This window comes from Pseudochaenichthys georgianus, chromosome 4 (genome assembly GCF_902827115.2).
Source record: "Pseudochaenichthys georgianus chromosome 4, fPseGeo1.2, whole genome shotgun sequence".
In the NCBI taxonomy this organism is placed as follows: domain Eukaryota; kingdom Metazoa; phylum Chordata; class Actinopteri; order Perciformes; family Channichthyidae; genus Pseudochaenichthys; species Pseudochaenichthys georgianus.
The window spans coordinates 12763659-12784523 of NC_047506.1; the positions used below are offsets into that span (position 1 = coordinate 12763659).

The following is a 20865-nucleotide window of genomic DNA, read 5'->3' on the forward strand; positions in this document are numbered from 1 at the left end:
CTAGCTACAAAGAAGTCATTAACTGATTTCCTTCAGTCAGGAGTGTGAAGTGGTTCAGGGAAAAATGCCATCATTTACATCAAATATGACAAAAATTATTACACACATGGGATATAAATGACACATAAGAAGAGCTGTGGATTTCCTACATGTTTTATGGGAGGATTTATACACAGGCAGTTTGGATTGAAACATGCTGAATTGCCAGTTTTCAAAGTGTTTCCAGATAAAAAATTTCATAAATCCTGCAATTACATTCTGTTCATCCTTCAAACTTGGAAAATAATGTTGGACACCCTTTAATAAAAGGTAATTTCAAGTCAAATAAAGACAAATAATAAAATAAGTTAAACTAATAGGCTACAATTGTATATAGGCTTGAGTGGCATCAATGTTATATTTACTGTGTTAAATATTTTCATTTTATTTTGAATAAGGGCAAATAAAAAAGCATGGTACAAATAAATAATCTATTATATTAACTGTTCATAGCACTTTTCTGAATACAACAGTTGAAGTTTTCTTATATATTCTGAGAACTTTGCGAGTTTAAATAATTAAAAATATGTTTTAGAATACATCTCTAATTTAAATATAAAATAGCATAATAAACAATTGTGCCTTTAAAATGAAATCAGGGCTAAATAAAAAAAATCACATCATGTGCTCAATATATGAATAAAAGTTCAGGCATAGTCAATATCAATATACATCAGTACCTTAAAAAAAGGATTCGGTCACCAAACCTTTTCACATTTGGTTGTCAAAGATTGTTGAACTAGATTAAATTGCATTGTTCATCTACATACACTTGAGCACCATGTCAAATAATGATCAAAGTTTCAGAAGACTTAAGAGATGTTAAATTGAAAGACTGTCAATGATGCATTATTGTTTGCAACAAGATGTGAAATGAAAAACTTTGATTTCCCCTTCAACCCTGAGTGCCCGACCTGCAGGAATGACCTCAACATCGGACCCCCCGAGGACGGCAGAGAATCCCTCTAAAGAATCAGAGGATCGCAGGAGCGCTAAGGACTTTTCTGACATCTGGAAGTTTAACAAGTGGACACCTTGGCTTTGTAGGTATTGAACCTTTCACAAACAGATTGTATGATAACCAGTTAAAAACACTAAGTCAACCTGTCACGCAGTGAGGAGTTTGCAGAAAATGAAATACATTCCAGCAGCAAGGAAGGAGCAATGTGTCAGAACTCATGGGAAATGATGAAGTGCTCAGTATAGACAAATCCCTCAAACAACCTAGATTTGTCTTAAAGGGGGGAAATATGTATTAAATATGTTTAGACAACAACTTAAAAAGGACTGATTTACAGTGAAAAGTTAAACTGTTCTTCAAAAGCCAGACTCTGGACCTTATTCCACATTTCTTTGTATGTTAACGTTCTCTTACTGACCTGACCCAGCCTGAGCAATGTTGCAAGGAAGAATGAGCAAATATTGCTCCATCACAGTGTACAAATTGGTTAAACATGATGCAAAGAGACTACAAGCTATAGTTGAGGTAAGTATATGTTCCAACGAAGTGATGCCCAAGATGAATGAATACTTATATAGGTTATGATATTTCAGTTGTCTGTTAACATTTCATGGTTAATGGTATAGATTTGCTTTAGTGGGATTATGCTGGGGAATATGTCACTCAGATAAACATTGCCTATACTCCAATGTCACAGGCCATGACACAATTTAAAAAGGTAACAAAACACAAGAAAATAACAACAAAAAGATGGGAAATCTTTCAGGGCACTATACGCTTGTTGTGACACTGCTATACAAACATAACATGCAAACGTAAAAATACAATTAAAACAAATATGGCAGTAACATAATGTCTTTTGAGTGCTATTTCAAAGCAACATTTTAAAACTAAAATTGAAAAGCAACCCAGAACAGACATTTGGGACCAACACTTATTTGCATTTACTACAACATACTCTCAAGAAAATGTTTTACATTTCAGCCATTTAAAGACGCCATGTCCATGCACTTCTGGCCGTATAAAGGACAGGTGACCTGTTGTGTTGAGTAACTACTCAAATCCCTTCGGTTTTACTCTCTCGTGAAACAAAGTTGTACCTGAAAAATATATCATTCTGTTTCTTTCATATAATACACTCTATCTAAGATGAAACCAGATACGGATAAAGAAAACCTATAATTGAGTTAAATCAGCGCTGACACGTTTCTGCTCCATAATAACACCTGTCACTGTTAATCCATCTCTTCAAGGATTCAATGGCCAAGTGCTGAAACGCTGAAACGTCAAGAAGCCAGCATCAGTGATACTGTTTCTTCAATAAACACTAGTTTCTTTGTTGGAAATGTGGTCATGCTTTAACAACACAAAGTCTTTGAAAATCTTATGTCTCATATATGTATCTTTCTAGATGCACAAATACAAGGATCTAGGTCTTAAGGACACAAGAATGATGAATATTGTTATGTGTTGAAGTGTCCGTGATTAATCACAAACAGAACCCTGAATCACACTCAGGTATGTACTGTAACAGATAACAGGAAAACATCTATTTTAGAAATAAATAAAAAAATCCTTCTATTTTCCCAAAGCTTAAATCACAATATGTGCAATACCAGCTAATACAATCAATCAATCAATCAATCAATCAATCAATCAATCAATCAATCAATCAATCAATCAATCAATCAATCACTCTTTGTGCCATTTGAAAAAGGGCATTCAATTATTTTTGATTTTTATGTTGCTTTTGAATTAATTATTTGAATTGAATCATTAAGGACGGAGGCTATTCAAAAGTGCCAAACGTAAAAAGAGGAAAGCAAAAAGACAGAAGATGAGCACGTGATCTAGTATTTATGTGTCGCAGCACGAGGGGTGTCTGCATAATGTGCCTGTGTATAGGTTAGTGCTAACTGCACGCAGGATCATGGCAAGAAGGACCTCATTCAGCTGTGTGGAATGAAGGAACGAGGCATTTGTTTTGAACACGTGACGGCCTCAGTTCCACCTTAACCCTCAGGAGAGTGCAAATATCCCGAAGCACGGGAGCCTTGATGGGACTCCTGCCCACTCACTAGAACTCAGCAAACTCTTTTGCACACTTTTCTGTTTGCGAGACACGAATGTCCTCCTCTTCGTAGTCGTCAAAGTTGCTGGTGTCGCCTGGTCCTCTGCACTTTGGCAAGAAGGGGGCTTCAACCTAAGAATGAAAACAAGAAATTGTTTTTTGATCATTATCTTTACCGAGGTCACAAGGGCTGTTGTTTATTTACTGTGAATAAGATGCAGATGACAGCTTCAAAAAGGTAGGAAGTCGTCATGCCGGTAGATCAGAATGAATTATACTTTGGTGCTCAGGGTTTTCCGTTAAATGGAATTGGGGAAGATCTAATAATGTTAAGCATGTCGATACTGACAAAGGGTACTCAATGACTGATTAAGACCTGTGTATTTGTCAAAATGTGTAAACAAACGAGTAAAACGGATAAATTAGCCTCAGCCTTCAATTTAAGCTTTACGGTTTGTGTATGATTTCTATATGATTGTTTATCATATTTACTAAATAACTAAATGATGAACAGTAACATACGTGTCATCAGAAACATGTAATGTCACAATAAAATCATACCTTTCTCTCGTAGATGGCAATCCAGTCTGTTGCGGCGAACCACTTGTGATTTTTGATGTCATTCACACCATTCTTCAGGTTGCCAAATCTCTTTGTCAGGTCGACCTGGAGGAGGTTTCTCAGCAGATCCTTCAGGTCAGAGCTAAAGTGAGAGGGAAATCGTACCTACAGGAGCAAAAATAGCAGGGCACTTTGGATTAACAAGCACAATCTATATAAAACATGTGTGAAAGCCACCTATTTATTATAACATACTTGGTTACATATAAAAAGCAATACTAGAGAAACAAAGGCAAGTTGATACTTGTGGTTTCAAGGCAGCGGCATAATGACACTATTATATTTAAACTTAAGGCTGTGTGTGTGTGTGTGTGTGTGTGTATCTCTGCATACCTTGCCAGACACAATCTTTTCGTAGATCTGGATAGGCTGATCAGCAAAAAAGGGAGGATAACCAGCAGCCATTTCATAGACGAGAACTCCAAGGGCCCACCAGTCCACAGCTTTGTTGTAGCCCTGGAAGAGTCAGAAACCGAAATAAAAAACCCCCAATATTTTCAAAAGACTGTAGGCTTGGCTCAACCTTAATGTTGATAAACTACCTTGGATAATGACTGATGATGACAGTCAGAAAGGTTTGAGACATACAGAGCAGTCAGGTATTCACAAGGAGACCGCTTCTCCGTTGTGTTGGCTCTACACTTAGCTTTAGTTTGTGGGGTTTTACATTCATATCATATGACTAGTGACTGTATCCCTGAAATCATCAGCCAATTTTAATAAACAAAGTAGTTTGACTTACTTTTGGATTGTATGGCTGATGTTTATGAAGATAAACCATGCATAACACATTTAAAATCTATTGTGCTGGAGTTACTGTTTTATTACTTTCTAAATCTAATGTCATAACATGCATGCAGGCTACATTGGGTATAACCGTTTCACCTTGCTGAGGATGATCTCTGGAGCCAGGTACTCAGGAGTCCCACACAATGTCCAGGTCCTGCCTTTTACTCTTTTGGCAAAGCCAAAGTCTGTAACCTGAACATAGAACAATAAGAGCACGATAAGAAAAGAAACTAAGGACAAAGTTAACATGTACTACATTTACGTCTATCATCAGCACAAGCTCACACCAGATTTTCAGTTAAAAAAAAAAAATCCAAACCAAAGTTTTAGGTTCATAAACCATTTTTTCCACTCAAGCCTTTTACCGAGTACCCTCAAAGTCACAATAAACATTTGCATTCAGTTAATTTTTTTATTTTACAACGTTTACATGAACTGTTTACCTGGATGTACCCATGTTGATCTATGAGCAGGTTTTCAGGCTTCAGGTCTCTGTAGATGAGGTCTAAGGAGTGAAGGTACTCAAAGGTGAGTACTATCTGAGCTGCATAAAATCTTGCATGGTTTTCACTGAAAGAAGGACAGTCAGACAGACATATATATAAACACAGTTCTCTTCTGAGTGAAGGTGCAAACTCAATCATTTAGAGATATGGTTTTCACAGCTTTGTCCAGCTATTAGTGTCGGATAAAGTGCTCATGATAACAAATAAAACTAAAATAAAAGCATTAATGTGTGCTCTATACCTGAACCTTCCAATACGTCTGAGGTGTGAGAACATCTCACCACCCGGCACGTATTCCATCACCATGTAGAGGTTCGAGTTGTCCTGTTTATTAAAAAAGGAGAACAAAAACTAAGTCCAGGGCAAAACCACTGCTAACATGTTCAATAATAAGAGTTCTTCACGTAGGTAAATGAAACACTGTAACCCAAATAATAGAACATTATGGGGGTGCCCATTCTGTTAAGGTTGGTGTTACATCAAATGAAGTTGCCTGGCTATTTGTACTGTAACAGCTTTAGCACTGTGACAGGTGAACACAAAAGGTCTGTTAGATTACTTTTGGATGTCTTGATGAAACATATACAAACAGTGGTAACCATGTAGTTGGTTGCAGGAGGAGGCGTCTGAATGTACCTTGAAAGCGTACTCCAATCTGACGAGGAAGGGGAAAGACACGGCCTGTAATATTCTCTTCTCATTTAGTGTGTGTTCTATCTGCTTCAACTTCACCACCTTAAGGAAAAACAAGGCACAATATTATAACTAAGTGTATATTAAGCAAAAGACGTTCTAATAATTGAGTGTATTGCATTATTTTCCAGTTCAATCAAAGCACAATCTAAAGTAAATAAAAGAGAGCTACGCCAAATAAAAAAGTTAATAAACACATGTTTTGCTAATTTCCGTCCAAATATGAAGGATTTATTTTCAATGCATTACATTATCTTGGATTGGACAGTCAGTTTCCCTTCATTTCAGTAACATGTACAAAGCAACTTGTACAGACTGAAGACGTAATAAACCAGAGATTCAATTCTATTCTTTTTCAGTTTGACTTTTTACACTGCAAGATGGTTAAAAGTACAATTTTTCTTTCTATTCACACATTTGTATTGACAATCTTTGTATCTGGTTGGCGTTTAATCTGAACTCAACCTATCATTAAGGAAAACATTTTCTCGGGCCTTGGTTTAAAAAGACTGTCAGACATGAACTCAATCCAGTTTACCTGCATTACCACACACTTATACAACAGCTGGCTAAGACAATTAATGAAATACCTGCTGTATCTCAGGCATGTTTTTCCAATTGAATTTGCATAGTGAAACATCTGAATGGAAAACAATGCCGCCCCGTGGATACAATACATTCACGTTTAAAAACCTGTAAATTGCATAGCATACTTTGGGAAATGGTCAGCACCTATGTCAAATGTACACTCCCTCTGAAACTCACTCCCACAACCCATCAGAGACGGCACTGACCTCTCCACCTTAAAAAAAACGTACAAAGACTCACCTCTTCAAACTGGCTTTTAATGTGTGATTGTTGTTTTATTGCTAGATTTGAATGGGATTTTATATTTAATTGTTGTTCTTTTTTTGTTTTTACTACCTCTGTAAAGCGACTTTGAGCACCTGTAAAAGCGCTTACAAAATAAATGTATTATTATTACATTATTAGTAGTAGCAAGTGGGATAAAAAGTCAAAAAACTGAATAATAAATAAATGAAAAAAGACATGTGTTGGTTATAAAAGTTCCCCATACAAAGTGTGAAGAAGAAAACAGAACAAGAAAGCAGACAGTAGTTCAGCTGGAACAGAAAGTCAGACACATTTATCTTTTAATTCCACCGTGTGAAATTCAAAGAAGCAGTGCACCGCTACATGAGCAGCCCATAGAGGACACACTTAGCTCCTCCCACAACTCTCACATCAGTATTTAAAATCGAAACTCTAATGTGAAGCGCCTCTGAGGTTTTCAACGATAACACGCTCTTAGTGCATGAGAGGAAGCGTACCATTTCCTTTTACACGATGCACAGCATTTATGTAGTTCTAAAATTGCATGCAGGAGTTTGCTTTTCAGACTATTCAGATTTACAACACCAGTCTTTGAGATTGCTGAACAGTTTTTCTTTAAAGAAATACACTTACTTTCTGTTTGTCCAAGATCTTCATGGCGTAGAACTGATTTGATTCTTTATGTTTGACAAGCATAACTCGCCCGAATGAGCCAGTGCCCAGAGTCTTGAACCTATCGAAGTCATCCAGGCCAGTTGTGCTCTGTGGAAAGATTATCAGTCAAAGTGAAGACAGAAACATTGTGATTTGAATGCTTCCTTTTTTGCTTATCAGTTTAGTGTAATTGCCTCTCTAATCGATCCAACTGGAACAACATTTTGCCTCCGTGAAGCTCAGAGTAAAAACACAAGATGAATGGAGATTTTGTAATCAGTAAGCATTTCAGTCAACAACATTTAAGGCAGGAAGTGGTTAAACAAAGTGTCTATGTGTCATATTTGTGTTCACTCATGGAAAATAGTTGAGTCCAGTGAGTTAAGTGACATTAAAGTTTGAATTCTGTAAAGAAAATTGTTCACAGGGAACAACTTACCTGTGGTGGACACTCCCATGTTCTTAAAAAATCTTCTTTGGCTTTAGCTAAGAACTCTTTCACTGTAAAAAGAGACACCAGTGTGACTTATCAACAAGTATTTGGTTTTCACTGAAGTTCAGTTAACATTTTAAGGGGAAAAAACAAACTGGGGCAGTTTACCGTGTTTGGGAAAATAAACAAAGGCAGGTCATATTTTCAGGGAAACAAAGGCATTTTAAGGTCAGGCAAATGTCAAGTAGGGGATGCAGGACTTTACTTAAAACAACTGGAACAAAATAAAATCTCTTTAAAAAAAGACTTAAAACCACACGTAGGATATTCTAATTCTTAAAGCGATGCAAAGAGCTTTTTTGTGGACTTTACAGAAATGGCCAATTCGTAGACAAGCTATTCTGCATCCCTTTCAGGAGAAGGTGGAAGTAAAGTGGGGAAGGCAGTAATACTGGCAGAGAACAAAATGCAAAACACAACTGAGGCCACAGTGCAGGCAGTAGAAAGAGTACATTGTGAAAGTCACAGCAGACATGAGATGTCCAAAGTCACAGAAGGTATCTAATGTCTAGTTGGTGTTGCACTTGGTACGAAGTTGCTGATTTAAACAATACCTGGCATTGAAGGACTATGTGGAAGCTGTATGTTAACTGGCTACCCAAAGGACCTCAATCTTTGTAATATTAAGATGAAGGATAATACTAGCCTGGTAGGCCTAAACTGCTGAAAGACTATCCTCTGTGACTAAGGATCGCTCATGGAATAATTAGCATACCAAAAGTCTCTACAGTTCACCAAGGAGTTTGCAGGAACATTCACCCACATGGATGGAAATGATGGAGAAGAGAAAGAGAGGAAGACACATTTATGAAGAGCTTAAAACAAGAACATTTGAGATTCAAGTGGTTTAAATGAAACACACAACAAAATGATACTGAAGAAGACAATTAACACCTGAATACAATATTCTACATTGTAACAACACCACTAATTGGGTTGGAAAACTTCTATAAAAGTCTATCACTAAACATGAAAAAAATGGCTAATACTAAGTCATAGAGTTTGAAATCTTATCAATTACATCAGGTATTCCTCAATATGTACACCTCATTTTCTCTTTTAAGTTTCTCTTTCTTGACAGAATTGGAGAGGTTTCTCACTATCCTACACTAGTAGTAACACTACACATCTGTCACAAAGACTATAACAAAACAGTGATTGAAAGGACATTGTAATAAGCACATGTAAAACACATTTTAAACAGCACACAAAGATGATGCAAGCGACTGAAGCACCACAAATGGCTTCCCCTACAAAGCGGCTTAATACGGATGTCTCTGGTGAATCAGGAATGTGTGCCTAAAGAACCAACAAACTAATAATCAACCATGTATATTAAAAATAAAAACGACTTAATCAAATGTAAACCAATTAACAGACCTGAATAGTTTAGACTCAAACACCAATTGGGTTATTATATGCGCTTCATCAAAATAGTTTTCCGACATACGAGAATTAGAAAAGCGAGCCGAGACATGTCTTGCTCGAAGCTGCAGATCGTAGCAAACACATTTCTCGGTGTAAAAGCAACACATCACACTTACTGAACTTATCCCACATGATGGTGAACTCAGAGATATGAGGCACCTCACTCTCTAGTCCTTTTTGCTCTTGGCTACTCTTACGACATCTATGGAAAAGGCGGCTTGCGAAGGATTGGTCCTTTCCCTGGGCCATTTGAGACAAACTCCCTGAGGCGCGCGGCACGAAAAGGCAAAAGACAACTTTTCACCCTGAAGACCAACGAGTGATACGAACTTCCTGTATGCAGCCGAGCGCACTGCAATGCTTGGCTAACCACATAAAGTCGAGCTTCCTGTTCGAGTACTCTGCTTCAGTTTCAGCGGACAACTGTATGTCTACTCTTTTACATGGTGTGGAAAACTCTAATAGGTCTCCAATGTCACGTTGCTTTGACAAAGGTATACAAAGGAAGCGAAGCACACAGGCCAGCCTCCTAAGGTTATGTCAGAAAAATCACACAGCTGTGGTGCATTCAGAGTGCTGATAAGGAACAGTAGACCTGTAACACCCACTGACTGACTTAGAGGGAAGTTACCTCAAGGTTCTCCTGCTCTCTGGTGGTAAACTTTAACAATGCAGTGCTTCAAAGAGCTCTGCCCTGTGCTTAAAAGTCAACCTTATGAACAAACCTTCATCTAGAAAAAAAGTTGTTTTCCACAAATGTGGGTCTGTTTTGTACTGACATCGGGGTGGGCTCCTCTGGATAATACTTACATTGTAAACAATGTGTTTCTATAGCTTGTTGTTTGCATCACAATGTTATTGTACACAACCCTCAGCCCCTCCCTACATAAACTACAGGTGGCTTGAGGCTGTAAAACTTCTGGACTAATGCCAACCAGAAAGCAGGCCAAGATCAGAGCTCCAGACAGACAGTTTAGTGGATTAGTTTGGTCCTTACTGGCAAATGCTCACTAGACACAACAGAGTGCCCTCCGGTTTCTGCTTTCAAATGATTGATGGAGCACTTCAGATTGCAAAATTGATATTAGACAGGTGTAATTTGATTAGGACGGGCGACCTTTCCTCTATGTTATAGCATCAACAAAACAAGTTAATGTCACTGTAAGAAAGCAGAAATGGAAGCATAACAATGTAATTTACAGTTAACTTGTTGGTTAAATAGAAAATGTTTTAAGCCATTGTGTAGGCCCTAACCAAAAAACACTTGTTTATCATTAACATCAATAGCCCATTTTAAACACATTAAGCAGCCAACTTGTCTGCCAGTCGTTATACTTGGCATTGACTAGGCCTTATATGTAGCTTAAGTAGAAACCAATGTTTGCTGATGTTATCATGCTCCAGGATGCTGAAAAAACCACTTTGGAAATTAAACATGGTGCTTTGATAACTTCAGTTGTACAGAGTGAACAATAAGAATATCTTTCATTTCGTTGATTCAATTATTTGTATCTGCATGTGGGAAACCTTCAACAGGATTATTAGGAGGACCTCACTGTCTGCTCGAATGTCACTTTCATGAACGAGGTAGCTGCATCATCTGTGGCACCAGGTGGAATAAGCAAACAGACACCATTACGAGGGAGCTAACACACCTCGTAGAGTACCATACCAAAGATGGTTATTCTCTGCAGCCCATGTTACTGTACTGACTGCTAACACTGGACACTGCTAAAGGCTCCCTGACTTCATGATAAGGTTAGATGGCTAACAGGCTAGCTGGATGGCTTTCAGGTACTCACCGCTTTCTTGCTCGTTGCCTTTCTTGGCAGTTGCTGCGTTTCCCATCGTAGGAAGACAGGGCGATACACAGCTGTCTTGGAGCGATGATGGTGGCCGTTAGCTAACAGGGTCCTCCGTTAGCTAGCTAACAAATATCAGCTTGTGCTAGCGGGTTGGCTAACAACAACATTAATGTCTTCTCCTTGTGGACCGAACCTCGACGTGCTTTGCTAACCGCCCAGATGATCGTTATTTACAATGTCCTTTGAGGTTCAAGTATTCCTCCGCCGGAATGAAAACATGATCCAGATTCCAGACTTTTCACCTCTGCCTGCTGTCGTCTTGTGCTGCGTTCACGTCATATGGGAATACCCACAGAGCCGAATTAATGGATGAAACGCAGCTTTCAAGGGCCGGTTGGAAATCATATACTCACGTTTACTGTATGACCAGTGATCAATCGGTGGCTAAAATATAAAGTATATTGATATTTGGATTTTAGATTGTTAAGATTTTTATTTAGTTTTTATTCCACTCATGGCAATTATTATAAAACAAAACTAGTATACTTTGTAAGCTTTTTTTTTTTAATGGAAAGGAGCAGGGAGAAGAAAGTCTTATTTTACCTGCCCCTTACTTATTATGAGCAGTGTAAGAGGTGCACTGCATACTGTATACAATTGTAGATGGACATTGTGGCCATCACATGCAAGGAAGTCACGACTTTCACGATATTTTTGAGTTGTTTGGTCATTTAAAAACATCTTTCATCATTAAAGTTTTCTGACAGGCCATGGATGAATGCAGCTTTGAAATACCACCACTCATAAAGTTATTTCGTTCATTTATTCCATTGTTCATTTCCAAAATAACAAAACCACCCTCCCAGTATCTACCTTATTATAAATATCCCGTTTAATCCTACAGTTAGGAATTGGCATCGAACAATTGAGTGATGAACATCTTGCAAGTTATGATTTTTGGCATTTCCCACACGTCTTGAATGCAGCATTTTTGACAGAACGGTTACAAACAACTTTGCGCACACAGGAAGTGATGTAATCCTCAGAGTCAAGTGCTTTTGGAAGAAAACATGCAGGCCAGCCAGAGCCTCTGATGCAGACCATTGACACCGCGCAGTTATGCGGGTGGATTCGAGGACACAAAAGACAAAACATTTATCTAAAACTTTAAGAAATGCAGACTTCTTTTAAATCCAAGACCGTTTGTGCCATAGCTTTAAATTATAAATAACTTTTTAACTTGTGTGTTTTTCCTGTTTTTTATGCTCGTGTCTTTTTACAGTATGAAGGACTTGCTGTATAAAGTCTGCTAAATATTTATATTGTTGCATCGATTCAGTTGTCTTGTGTGAAATCATTATTTATATTATTGTATTTTATTTGTATTACCATACCTTTTACTTCCTTGTGTCTCTTAACCTGTTAACATTTGATTTTGCTGCACGTACCTGTAAAGTTTTTAACATCTAACCTGAGGGGAATTTGTTGTTGTTTATTTTGAATTTGTGATGTGTGCCATTTTGAAAAGGACTTTGAGCTGCATGTGTTGTATGAAAAGTGCTATATAAAGCTTTATTATAATTATTATTAAATAAAATAAATGTGTCTTATCTTGCTTAGAAAAATAAATAAAAAATCTTAAAATATAAGTAGGAAAGCAAGAATCCGACACAGTTTGAGGAATATGTATGCGTTATTACATCGAACAGGTAACAGTGGCACTTTATGACCTCTGAGCAGGACGCACCCATAATCCGCAGGGTTGTTTTTTAGCACCATGGTCAGCGACACGGTTGCTAGGTAGCTTCCCTGTGTTTGCATCAGCTAGTTGTGGCAGACGAGCTGCATCGAAACCTGACCCAAAAGTGTACGAAATATTCCTTGCGGCTTTGGTAAGCCTTTTCTTGCCCTTACAGCTAGTTACGAGTTGAATATAATATGTGTAGACTTTTGTTGTACGTTTTACACCAAACGTCATGCTATTACCAAATTGAGAATGCAAACTTCAGCACTTCAATCAGCCACCCCCTCTCTTAGGGAACGAATGGTGTAGCCCATGGACTCGCTCCAGCACACAAGAGGACTACAAGATACTGATTTTTTTTTCTGTCAACCAACGTCAGTTTTCAGTAGTAACACAACATAAACACTGCCATATTGTTTATTATACACTCAGGACAGTGCTGTTTCTTTAAAAGAGGCCCCAGTGTCGCACTTAACGGCGGCTGTGTCGGTTGGATGTGACCAGCAGGGAGCTGCACAGCCTGGAATAAATAAGGTAACGTTAACGGGCTACTTCGCGTTCCCTCTCCATCCTTTGCTAGGTAGTGTGGCTAAGCTAACTGTAGAGTAGCCCAGGGTCATCATGTTCCTTCTGAATCATTACACTGCATCTCATTCAGGAGTGTTTATTTCATTTCGATGTTACATTAACTGAAAAGGCCCTCGTTCACTGTGCAGTTAAACGTTAACGTTGCGGTAACGCTGCATTTGATGGAAAGCAACATTGCCAGATTGCTTCCTTGTGTGATCCTTCCACCTGATTTACAGTACACTAGTGGCTAGGCGAACGTGTGCTAACGCTTGCTAGCAATTTATTGCATACACTACGTTTTGTGACATTACATTTTGTTAAGCAACAACAATATCCCGAAATATCTTGATATAACATGCGTGTTTAAGAAATACATCTTGCACCAATCTTAAAATACAGACAATATTTATTAAAGGGGATGGCCTACTATCCTTACAGTGGTCTGGGACATACCATATTGCTTTCTTTGCTGTGACAAGCATAATGTCCTCTCGCTGCTTAGCTTCTTAGCTCAGGCTAGCTTTGCATCTGTCTTGGTATGAGGTCTGTTCTGTTTGTAGTATTGTGTGCCACTTAGAAACCACATGCTGATAAAGCACCCTAGAGATGACCAATTCCTAAAGAGCAAGGGGATTACATAATAATAACAGCCTAACATATGCTAGAGGTATGGATGGCATCCTGCGTCCTGGACCTATTCTAATAGATAAGGCTAATAATAAGGATATGATATTTACAATATTTTATTTTCATTCAGGCTACATTACGCATTCTGCAATTGTTATTAAAGTTAAAGTTACTACAGGATGAGTGCTTATTCCAGCACAGCACCTACAGCATCAGAGCTAGTTGGTTTTTATTTGATTTTTTATTGGGATTGGTTCGATTTCGATTTATTATCTTTTATCGTTATAATAATAATGATAATACATACAAAAACAAACCAAATGGCCTACATGTTGTAGGTGCACTGCTGCAAACAGCACAAAAAACAAAGACTCAACTCAATTCAAAGACAGATTCATTCACATGCCAAATGCACAACAGTTCATTTAATGTTTGTGTCAGCAGCTGGTTTGTTTGACCTGGTAGGCTTTGCTTGACAGGGGCATTCTTTTTTATCTGGCAATGATCACACTAGCTTAGGTATACATTTAAACCAAGGTGTTTGATCAACATTTGAAACCCTTTTTATATGTGTTGTTGCACTGTACACATTTCAAGCATACTTGGTTATAACAATGCATTGCTTTAAAACAAAATTCCCATTGCAATCGTAAGTTATTTGCCCTTATTTGTCTTACAGAAAACAAGTTCAGGCAAGATTATAATTAATATAAATTATACAAAAAAGTGAAATTTTACAATGGGACATTTTGCCAGTATCACTTTAGATTATTTCTGAAAAAGTTAAGATTAGCATTCTGTTGTTTGTTGGTGTATTTCAGTATCCCGTGGGCTGACATCTCCCACACTAGCTCCTACTCATATCTGGGAAAAGGCAGGAAGCCAGAGATGGGTCAGTGGTTGGAGCTAAGTTTAGATCCATTGGCAATTCTACACCAGCTACTTTCCTGTGAGAGTAATCCGCAAACTCAGCTATCATTTTTCACTGGAGGACAAAGTGGTTGTGAACATTGGAATTGTGTCTTTAGAGTGTAAGCAAATGTATAGTCAAAAGGATTTGTACTATTTTTAAAACAAAAGCTCTATTTTCTACTTGAAACGTATTTTGTTTACATTTGCTTTTCAAGGATGTGTAATAGTGCACCATGTCTTCTTCTTAGCTAGTGTCTTTGTCCGTTTAAATGGTGTTACATACCCTGAGGTCCCTGCACTGCTATAGTGGCAAGACTGGCGCATACTACATGTACAGAAAATAACTTGTGTCTGCAAATCATACTGACATAAGGCTAAGTGGTGGTTCCCCAAGCCTTTTTGTATTGATTCTGTATTTGACGACTGCTTTCAAGATGTAGTTTCATGTTAGGCAGGGAGAACATAAAACAAACCCTCCAGGGAAGTACTGCTAGCTGTTGAAGGGACTTGTGTAATAGGTGTGACACCGCTTGTCATAAATAAACAGTCTGCTGTTTTGGCAAAGCTTTCTTCCTTGGCACGCTTATTGTAAAGCTATTTTTGCTGTCCTTCTGAAGTTGCTTTTGATATAAAAGGTAGTACCATTGTCTTAAGATAGAGGAATATGATAACAGTGAATATCTAGGAAGAGTTTTGAAATACTTGACTTCCGTATATTAGTTTCAAAAAATCTTTGTGATGTAGTTTAAATTCTGCAGGCCAAATAAATATATATGAGAAGGGTGGCATACAGTAATGAGACACATGTATTAACAACTTCTGCTAGATAATTCGACAAACATGCATAACAACACCCTAAAAGACAGACAGACTTCTGTCATGCCTTTAGGGCTTGTGAGGCAGAACGTTATGCAGATGACCAGCATGAAAAGCTGACTCTCTACAATGAGGCCTTTCTGTGTTGTGTGTGGCAAAGGGGAAGTGCATGAGATCAGCATCATTAGGAGCTGGGCCTATTCAGCTCTTCTCTGCAGTTGTGGCGCTTTGGCTCACTCTGTTGGAGAAGAAACGTCACTGCACCGGAGGATTAACAGTAGATACAGTGCTTAGTGGAAGGGATTTAGTAAAAATGTAATACTACACTGTAGGATTATTAATGATGATGCTAGTAGCAAAAATATATTGGAATTAAATTCTTTCAAAGTGTTTTTTTTTTTTTAGTTTGTTTTAATGTTGTATTCCCTTAAATCTTGTAAAAAGTGACTTAAAGGTTTATACAGGGTGTCCGTGGGGTCTTAAAAAGTATTAAAAGTTGATAAATCAATTTAGCGAAAATGAATGCTATTAATAAGTATTAAATGGCTTTTTCCAAGGTATTACATTTTGTAGCTTGTTTTCAATAAGTATATAAATTGTCCAAAGAGGTTGTATTCTACAGTTTGCCTGAATGTAATCATTGCGTGTAGTGTGATTCTTTGTAGTTTATTTCTGGCATCCTGTTGGATTTGACGTCATCTGAACAGGACATCGCACGCTCACTGTTTGATAGCGCGTGAAGGTCCGTTTACGCCGGTTGTTAAACAACATCGTTATGGGGAAATGCAAGTTTGCGTCCAAATGGTTGGAAGATAAGGAGGAAGGACAATCAATACTGAATATAGTCAATGTGAGGTAAAGTGTGTCGCCAATGTAACCGGTTAAAACTCAAAGTGGCGATGAGGTCTTAAAATGTATGGAAGGGTCTTAAAAAAGGTCTTAAAAGGTCTTACATTTGACTTCAGGATTCCTGCATATACCCTGTTATACACTATTAATAGGGGGGCAAACAACAGCAGCTACTGTAGCACATGCTTTTGCATAAAACACTATATACTTAACACGAAAGTGACAAATACAATTATTTTAATCTAAAGGATTGTCTCTATTTAATATATATTTTCTATTTTATGAACGGGAAGTACAATTAGTGCAGTGATAGGAGACTAATGGCATGCAACAACATTCACCGAGCTCATTTGACATCTGTGGCATTACAACAGGATGTCCTGCTGAAATCCTTCTATCAGTCAGTGACACACTGTAGTCTGTTGTCCGATTATACTGAATTCTCACTTCTATTATGTGAATGCATGTAAAAGGCTCTCTTGCAGCTAATAACTACCACCAAGAGGAATGAGCAAAACAGGACAGAGCCTCCCTCTGCTGGGTCATTGGCTACCAAAGGGGCTCAACTGTGACCTGATATGGCAGTCAGGCAAACAAGCCTAGATAGGAATCTATGTTGACATTTCACTCTACGAACCGCAATGAATTCATTTTTTTCGCATTACCAGAGTGGATCTTTGAAAACGAAATTTCTATTTGCAAAATGTGCTTGTCTCTCAGTTATTTTCGAAGCTTCATTTTTGGCCATGGTGGTACATTAAATTGTAGCATTTAAGATTTGAAACAATGCGGTTAACATCAACAATAATTCTTAGTGACATAATAGGAGATAATACAAATAATGTTCCAGTATGTCTACTTTTGTTGACAATACTGATGTTGAAAAAGAAACAAAAAAGAAAATAACATCTAAATTCTGAAGATTCTTAATCTGATAATTAGGATTAACATTAGTCAAAGTCAATTTTAATGTCAATTTTTCTGTGTGTTTGTACAGACAGAGAGATCGAAATAACGTTTCCAGCAATCCGGAATACAACATAGAATAATACAAATATGTATAAATCTGTATATCCTCTATATATACTGTACAATCAACAGACTGTATACACATTAATAATAATAATAGATTTAATTTATTAGCGCTTTTACAGGTGCTCAAAGACGCTTTACAGATATAGTGAAGAGAAAAGAAAAGAAAGGAACAACAAATAAATATATAGTTAAAGTTAAAGTCAAATAATACAAAAACAATCACACATTAAAAGCCAGATTGAAGAGGTGAGTTTTGGTGAGGTGGTGAGGTCAGTGCAGTCTCTGATGGGTTAAAACACAACACTCAATATATACAAAATAACAAAATAGCAGTCACTTCAATATGTTAGGGAATGTACATAGTGCAAGATTGTCCATAGCAGTGTAAAAAAGTATCTGGTGCTGGACTACATTGCAGCCCTGTTATGAGGATTGTGTGTATTTTTCAAAGATAACTTGAATTAAGTGTAAAGTCATATGTTTGTTTTGAGTTCAGTGGCATTATATGTCCCTGTCAGACCCCCCCCCCCTTGTTCCGGTGGGATTACATGACAGTGAGGTCCAGTGCTCCTATAGCGACAGTGCTTCCTGCCTCCTGTACACAGAGCCAGCACACCACTCGGATGTGGGGGCAGGTTGTCAACAACACAGCCTGCCTCACTTTATCACCCTGACTCTTTGTTGTTGCTCTCCCCCTCTGCGCTGATCTCATTCCAGTCTCTGTCCTCCCCCGGATCAATGTCTCGTGCTTACCACAGGCAGACCCAGAGGCTGACAGTGAAGACCACTGTGTGATCAAGTCATGCGATTGGATTGTTTCCCCGTTCCAATTTGTCCAGTGGATGCTGATCGAATCGATAGGGTTGCTTTTTAAGTTAGCCTGTGTACTATCTGTACATGTGTACGTATGGGTAAGTAAGTAAAACATTTGAAAATAGGAAATGTGCTTTTCAGTTTTCTCACCACTAGAGGCTACTGTTGATCTCTGTATGAAAGGCAGAAGTGGCAACATAAGCAATGCTGTGCATGTAGCCTAACTGGTGTATGGGATTATTATTTTTATATAATTTATTCAGTTAAACTGCAAAGTAAAGTTAAAGATATAACTGTTATATATTTTCCCTTCTTGTATTTTAACTTTAAGAACTATTAAACTAATAATAATAAAGGAAAAATCAAAGCAGGCTAACATACTATACAGTGGGGCAAAAAAGTATTTAGTCAGCCACCAATTGTGCAAGTTCTCCCACTTAAAAAGATGAGAGAGGCCTGTAATTTTCATCCTAGGTACACTTCAACTATGAGAGACAGAATGGGGGAAAGAATCCAGGAAATCACATTGTAGGATTTTTAATGAATTAATTGGTAAATTCCTCGGTAAAATAAGTATTTGGTCACCTACAAACAAACAAGATATCTGGCTATCACAGACCTGTAACTTCCTCTGTCCTCCACTTGTTAACTGTATTAATGGCACCTCTTTGAACTCGTTATCAGTATAAAAGTCACCTGTCCACAACCTCAAACAGTCACACTCCAAACTCCACTATGGCCAAGACCAAAGAGCCGTCAAAGGACACCAGAAACAAAATTGTAGACCTTCACCAGGCTGGGAAGACTGAATCTGCAATAGGTAAGCAGCTTGGTGTGAAGAAATCAACTGTGGGAGCAATTATTAGAAAATGGAAGACATACAAGACGACTGATAATCTCCCTCGATCTGGGGCTCCACGCAAGATCTCACCCCGTGGGGTCAAAATGATCACAAGAACGGTGAGCAAAAATCCCAGAACCACACGGGGGGACCTAGTCAATGACCTGCAGAGAGCTGGGACCAAAGTAACAAAGGCTACCATCAGTAACACACTACGCCACCAGGGACTCAAATCCTGCAGTGCCAGACGTGTCCCCCTGCTTAAGCCAGTACATATCCAGGGGCCTCATTTATAAAGGGATATACGCTCAAAAAATGGCGTACGCCAGTTTCTACGCAATGTTTGCGATTTATAAAATACTAACTTGACTGGAAAATGTGCGGTCCTCCACGCAAATTCTAACCCATGCGTACGCACTAAGCACAAAAACGGGATGGACGAGAAACTGCGACACCGCGTTGGCAGAAGGAAGAATGGAAAGAAATATGTGGAAATAATACTATAAATAAAATGTTACCTCTCATTTATCATATATGAAGAATTCATTTTCAAACATTGATTAAAGCCAATCTTAAAATGATTTAACGCACGCCTGTTTAAGACTCCTCAGTGCACACAAAAACATAACTTGGAGAAATAAATAAATACAGATATGTTATTTAAAACCACCTCGAAATGTTGTGTTAATGTTATGAAATGTTTTCTCATAAATGATGAGGTAAGCAGGAGGACAGAATTACGTCTAAACTGACGCCGTTTTGCATTTCTATAGGTTGTAGATACGAGCATGGTTTTATATACTATCACGTTTAATCGTGTTTTATGCCGTTTGCCAAGACTTGAGAAGTCGCTCGTAAAACACAGGAGGTATGGAAACTAAGAACACCATATGTGGTAAATTGTACAGCTAATATAACACAACACATTAGTTGTATTTCCTTTAACTGGTGGATATAGGGTTGCTGGGGGGGGGTTGAGACGCACAGGCTGCAGTGGAGACGCTGCGCACAGCTGATCGACAGCTGGAACAAAAACCACCAAATACAAAAACATAATTCAGATCCAGTCGTCATGACTCCACTCCGGAGGGATTCCCCGATCACTTCTTACAGTCTCTCATCAAGGGGGGGTCTCCTGTCCCCGGTACAAACACACTGCCTGAGGAAGGCTATGTGTATTGTTTTTGTCATTAACCTTTTTCGGGCCATTTATTTATTTATTTTGGTGACGATCCGACCTCCATGCTGCTACTCTGGTTCAAACGGCATCCACCAAACAATATGATTTATCTCCACCTCCCCAAAATAACCAGAATCTGACACGATGTGAGATGTCTTTTTTAGCTGTTCTGTCGTCATTTCCTGCGATCTTCTTCATGCAGTCAGCCAGAATGAATAAATGGGCGTTTCTTTGACTATGTATAGGCAAATATGGGCGTTACGTGAAGCCCGTAAAAGCTGCACCGCATTTCGAGTCGGTTGTGATTTATAAAGGGAAACTGGCGTAGGAAGTGCTGTACGCACTTTCCTTGCCGGTGCGCAATGTTTGGTGAATCGGAAAATGTCTGTACCTATTTTTGGGATTTCTACGACGTAAGCAACCTTCCCACGTGAATCCTACACACGGCGTTATAAATGAGGCCCCAGGCCCGTCTGAAGTTTGCTAGAGAGCATTTAGATGATCCAGAAGAGGATTGGGAGAATGTCATATGGTCAGATGAAACCAAAATAGAACTTTTTGGTAAAAACTCAACTAGACGTGTT

General features: G+C 38.3%; 2 protein-coding genes across 5 annotated transcripts in view; one reads left to right on the plus strand and one right to left on the minus strand.

Moving 5' to 3' along the window:
* Positions 1 to 137: 137 nt before the first annotated feature.
* On the minus strand, positions 138 to 11243 carry prkacba (protein kinase, cAMP-dependent, catalytic, beta a). 2 transcript variants are annotated; one of them, XM_034080533.2, is made up of 10 exons: positions 10892 to 11243; positions 7608 to 7669; positions 7148 to 7276; positions 5624 to 5722; positions 5229 to 5311; positions 4925 to 5051; positions 4578 to 4673; positions 4026 to 4148; positions 3633 to 3797; positions 138 to 3203 (listed from the first exon to the last, which is right to left on the minus strand). In XM_034080533.2, the coding sequence occupies exons 1-10, from the start codon at positions 10935 to 10937 to the stop codon at positions 3078 to 3080; spliced, it is 1056 nt and encodes a 351-aa protein (XP_033936424.1). In that variant the 5' UTR covers positions 10938 to 11243; the 3' UTR covers positions 138 to 3077. The 2 variants fall into 2 exon arrangements, with proteins under 2 accessions (XP_033936424.1, XP_033936422.1); XM_034080531.2 differs by lacking the exon at positions 10892 to 11243 and adding an exon at positions 9206 to 9623.
* A 1713-nt stretch (positions 11244 to 12956) lies between these two features.
* The window catches only part of ttll7 (tubulin tyrosine ligase-like family, member 7), a 91359-nt gene continuing 83450 nt past the window's right edge, over positions 12957 to 20865 (plus strand). For all 3 annotated transcript variants that reach the window (XM_034081816.2, XM_034081815.2, XM_034081817.2), the window contains exon 1: positions 12957 to 13172. The gene's annotated coding sequence lies outside the window, so the exon portion shown is untranslated. The remainder of the gene's footprint in view (positions 13173 to 20865) is intronic.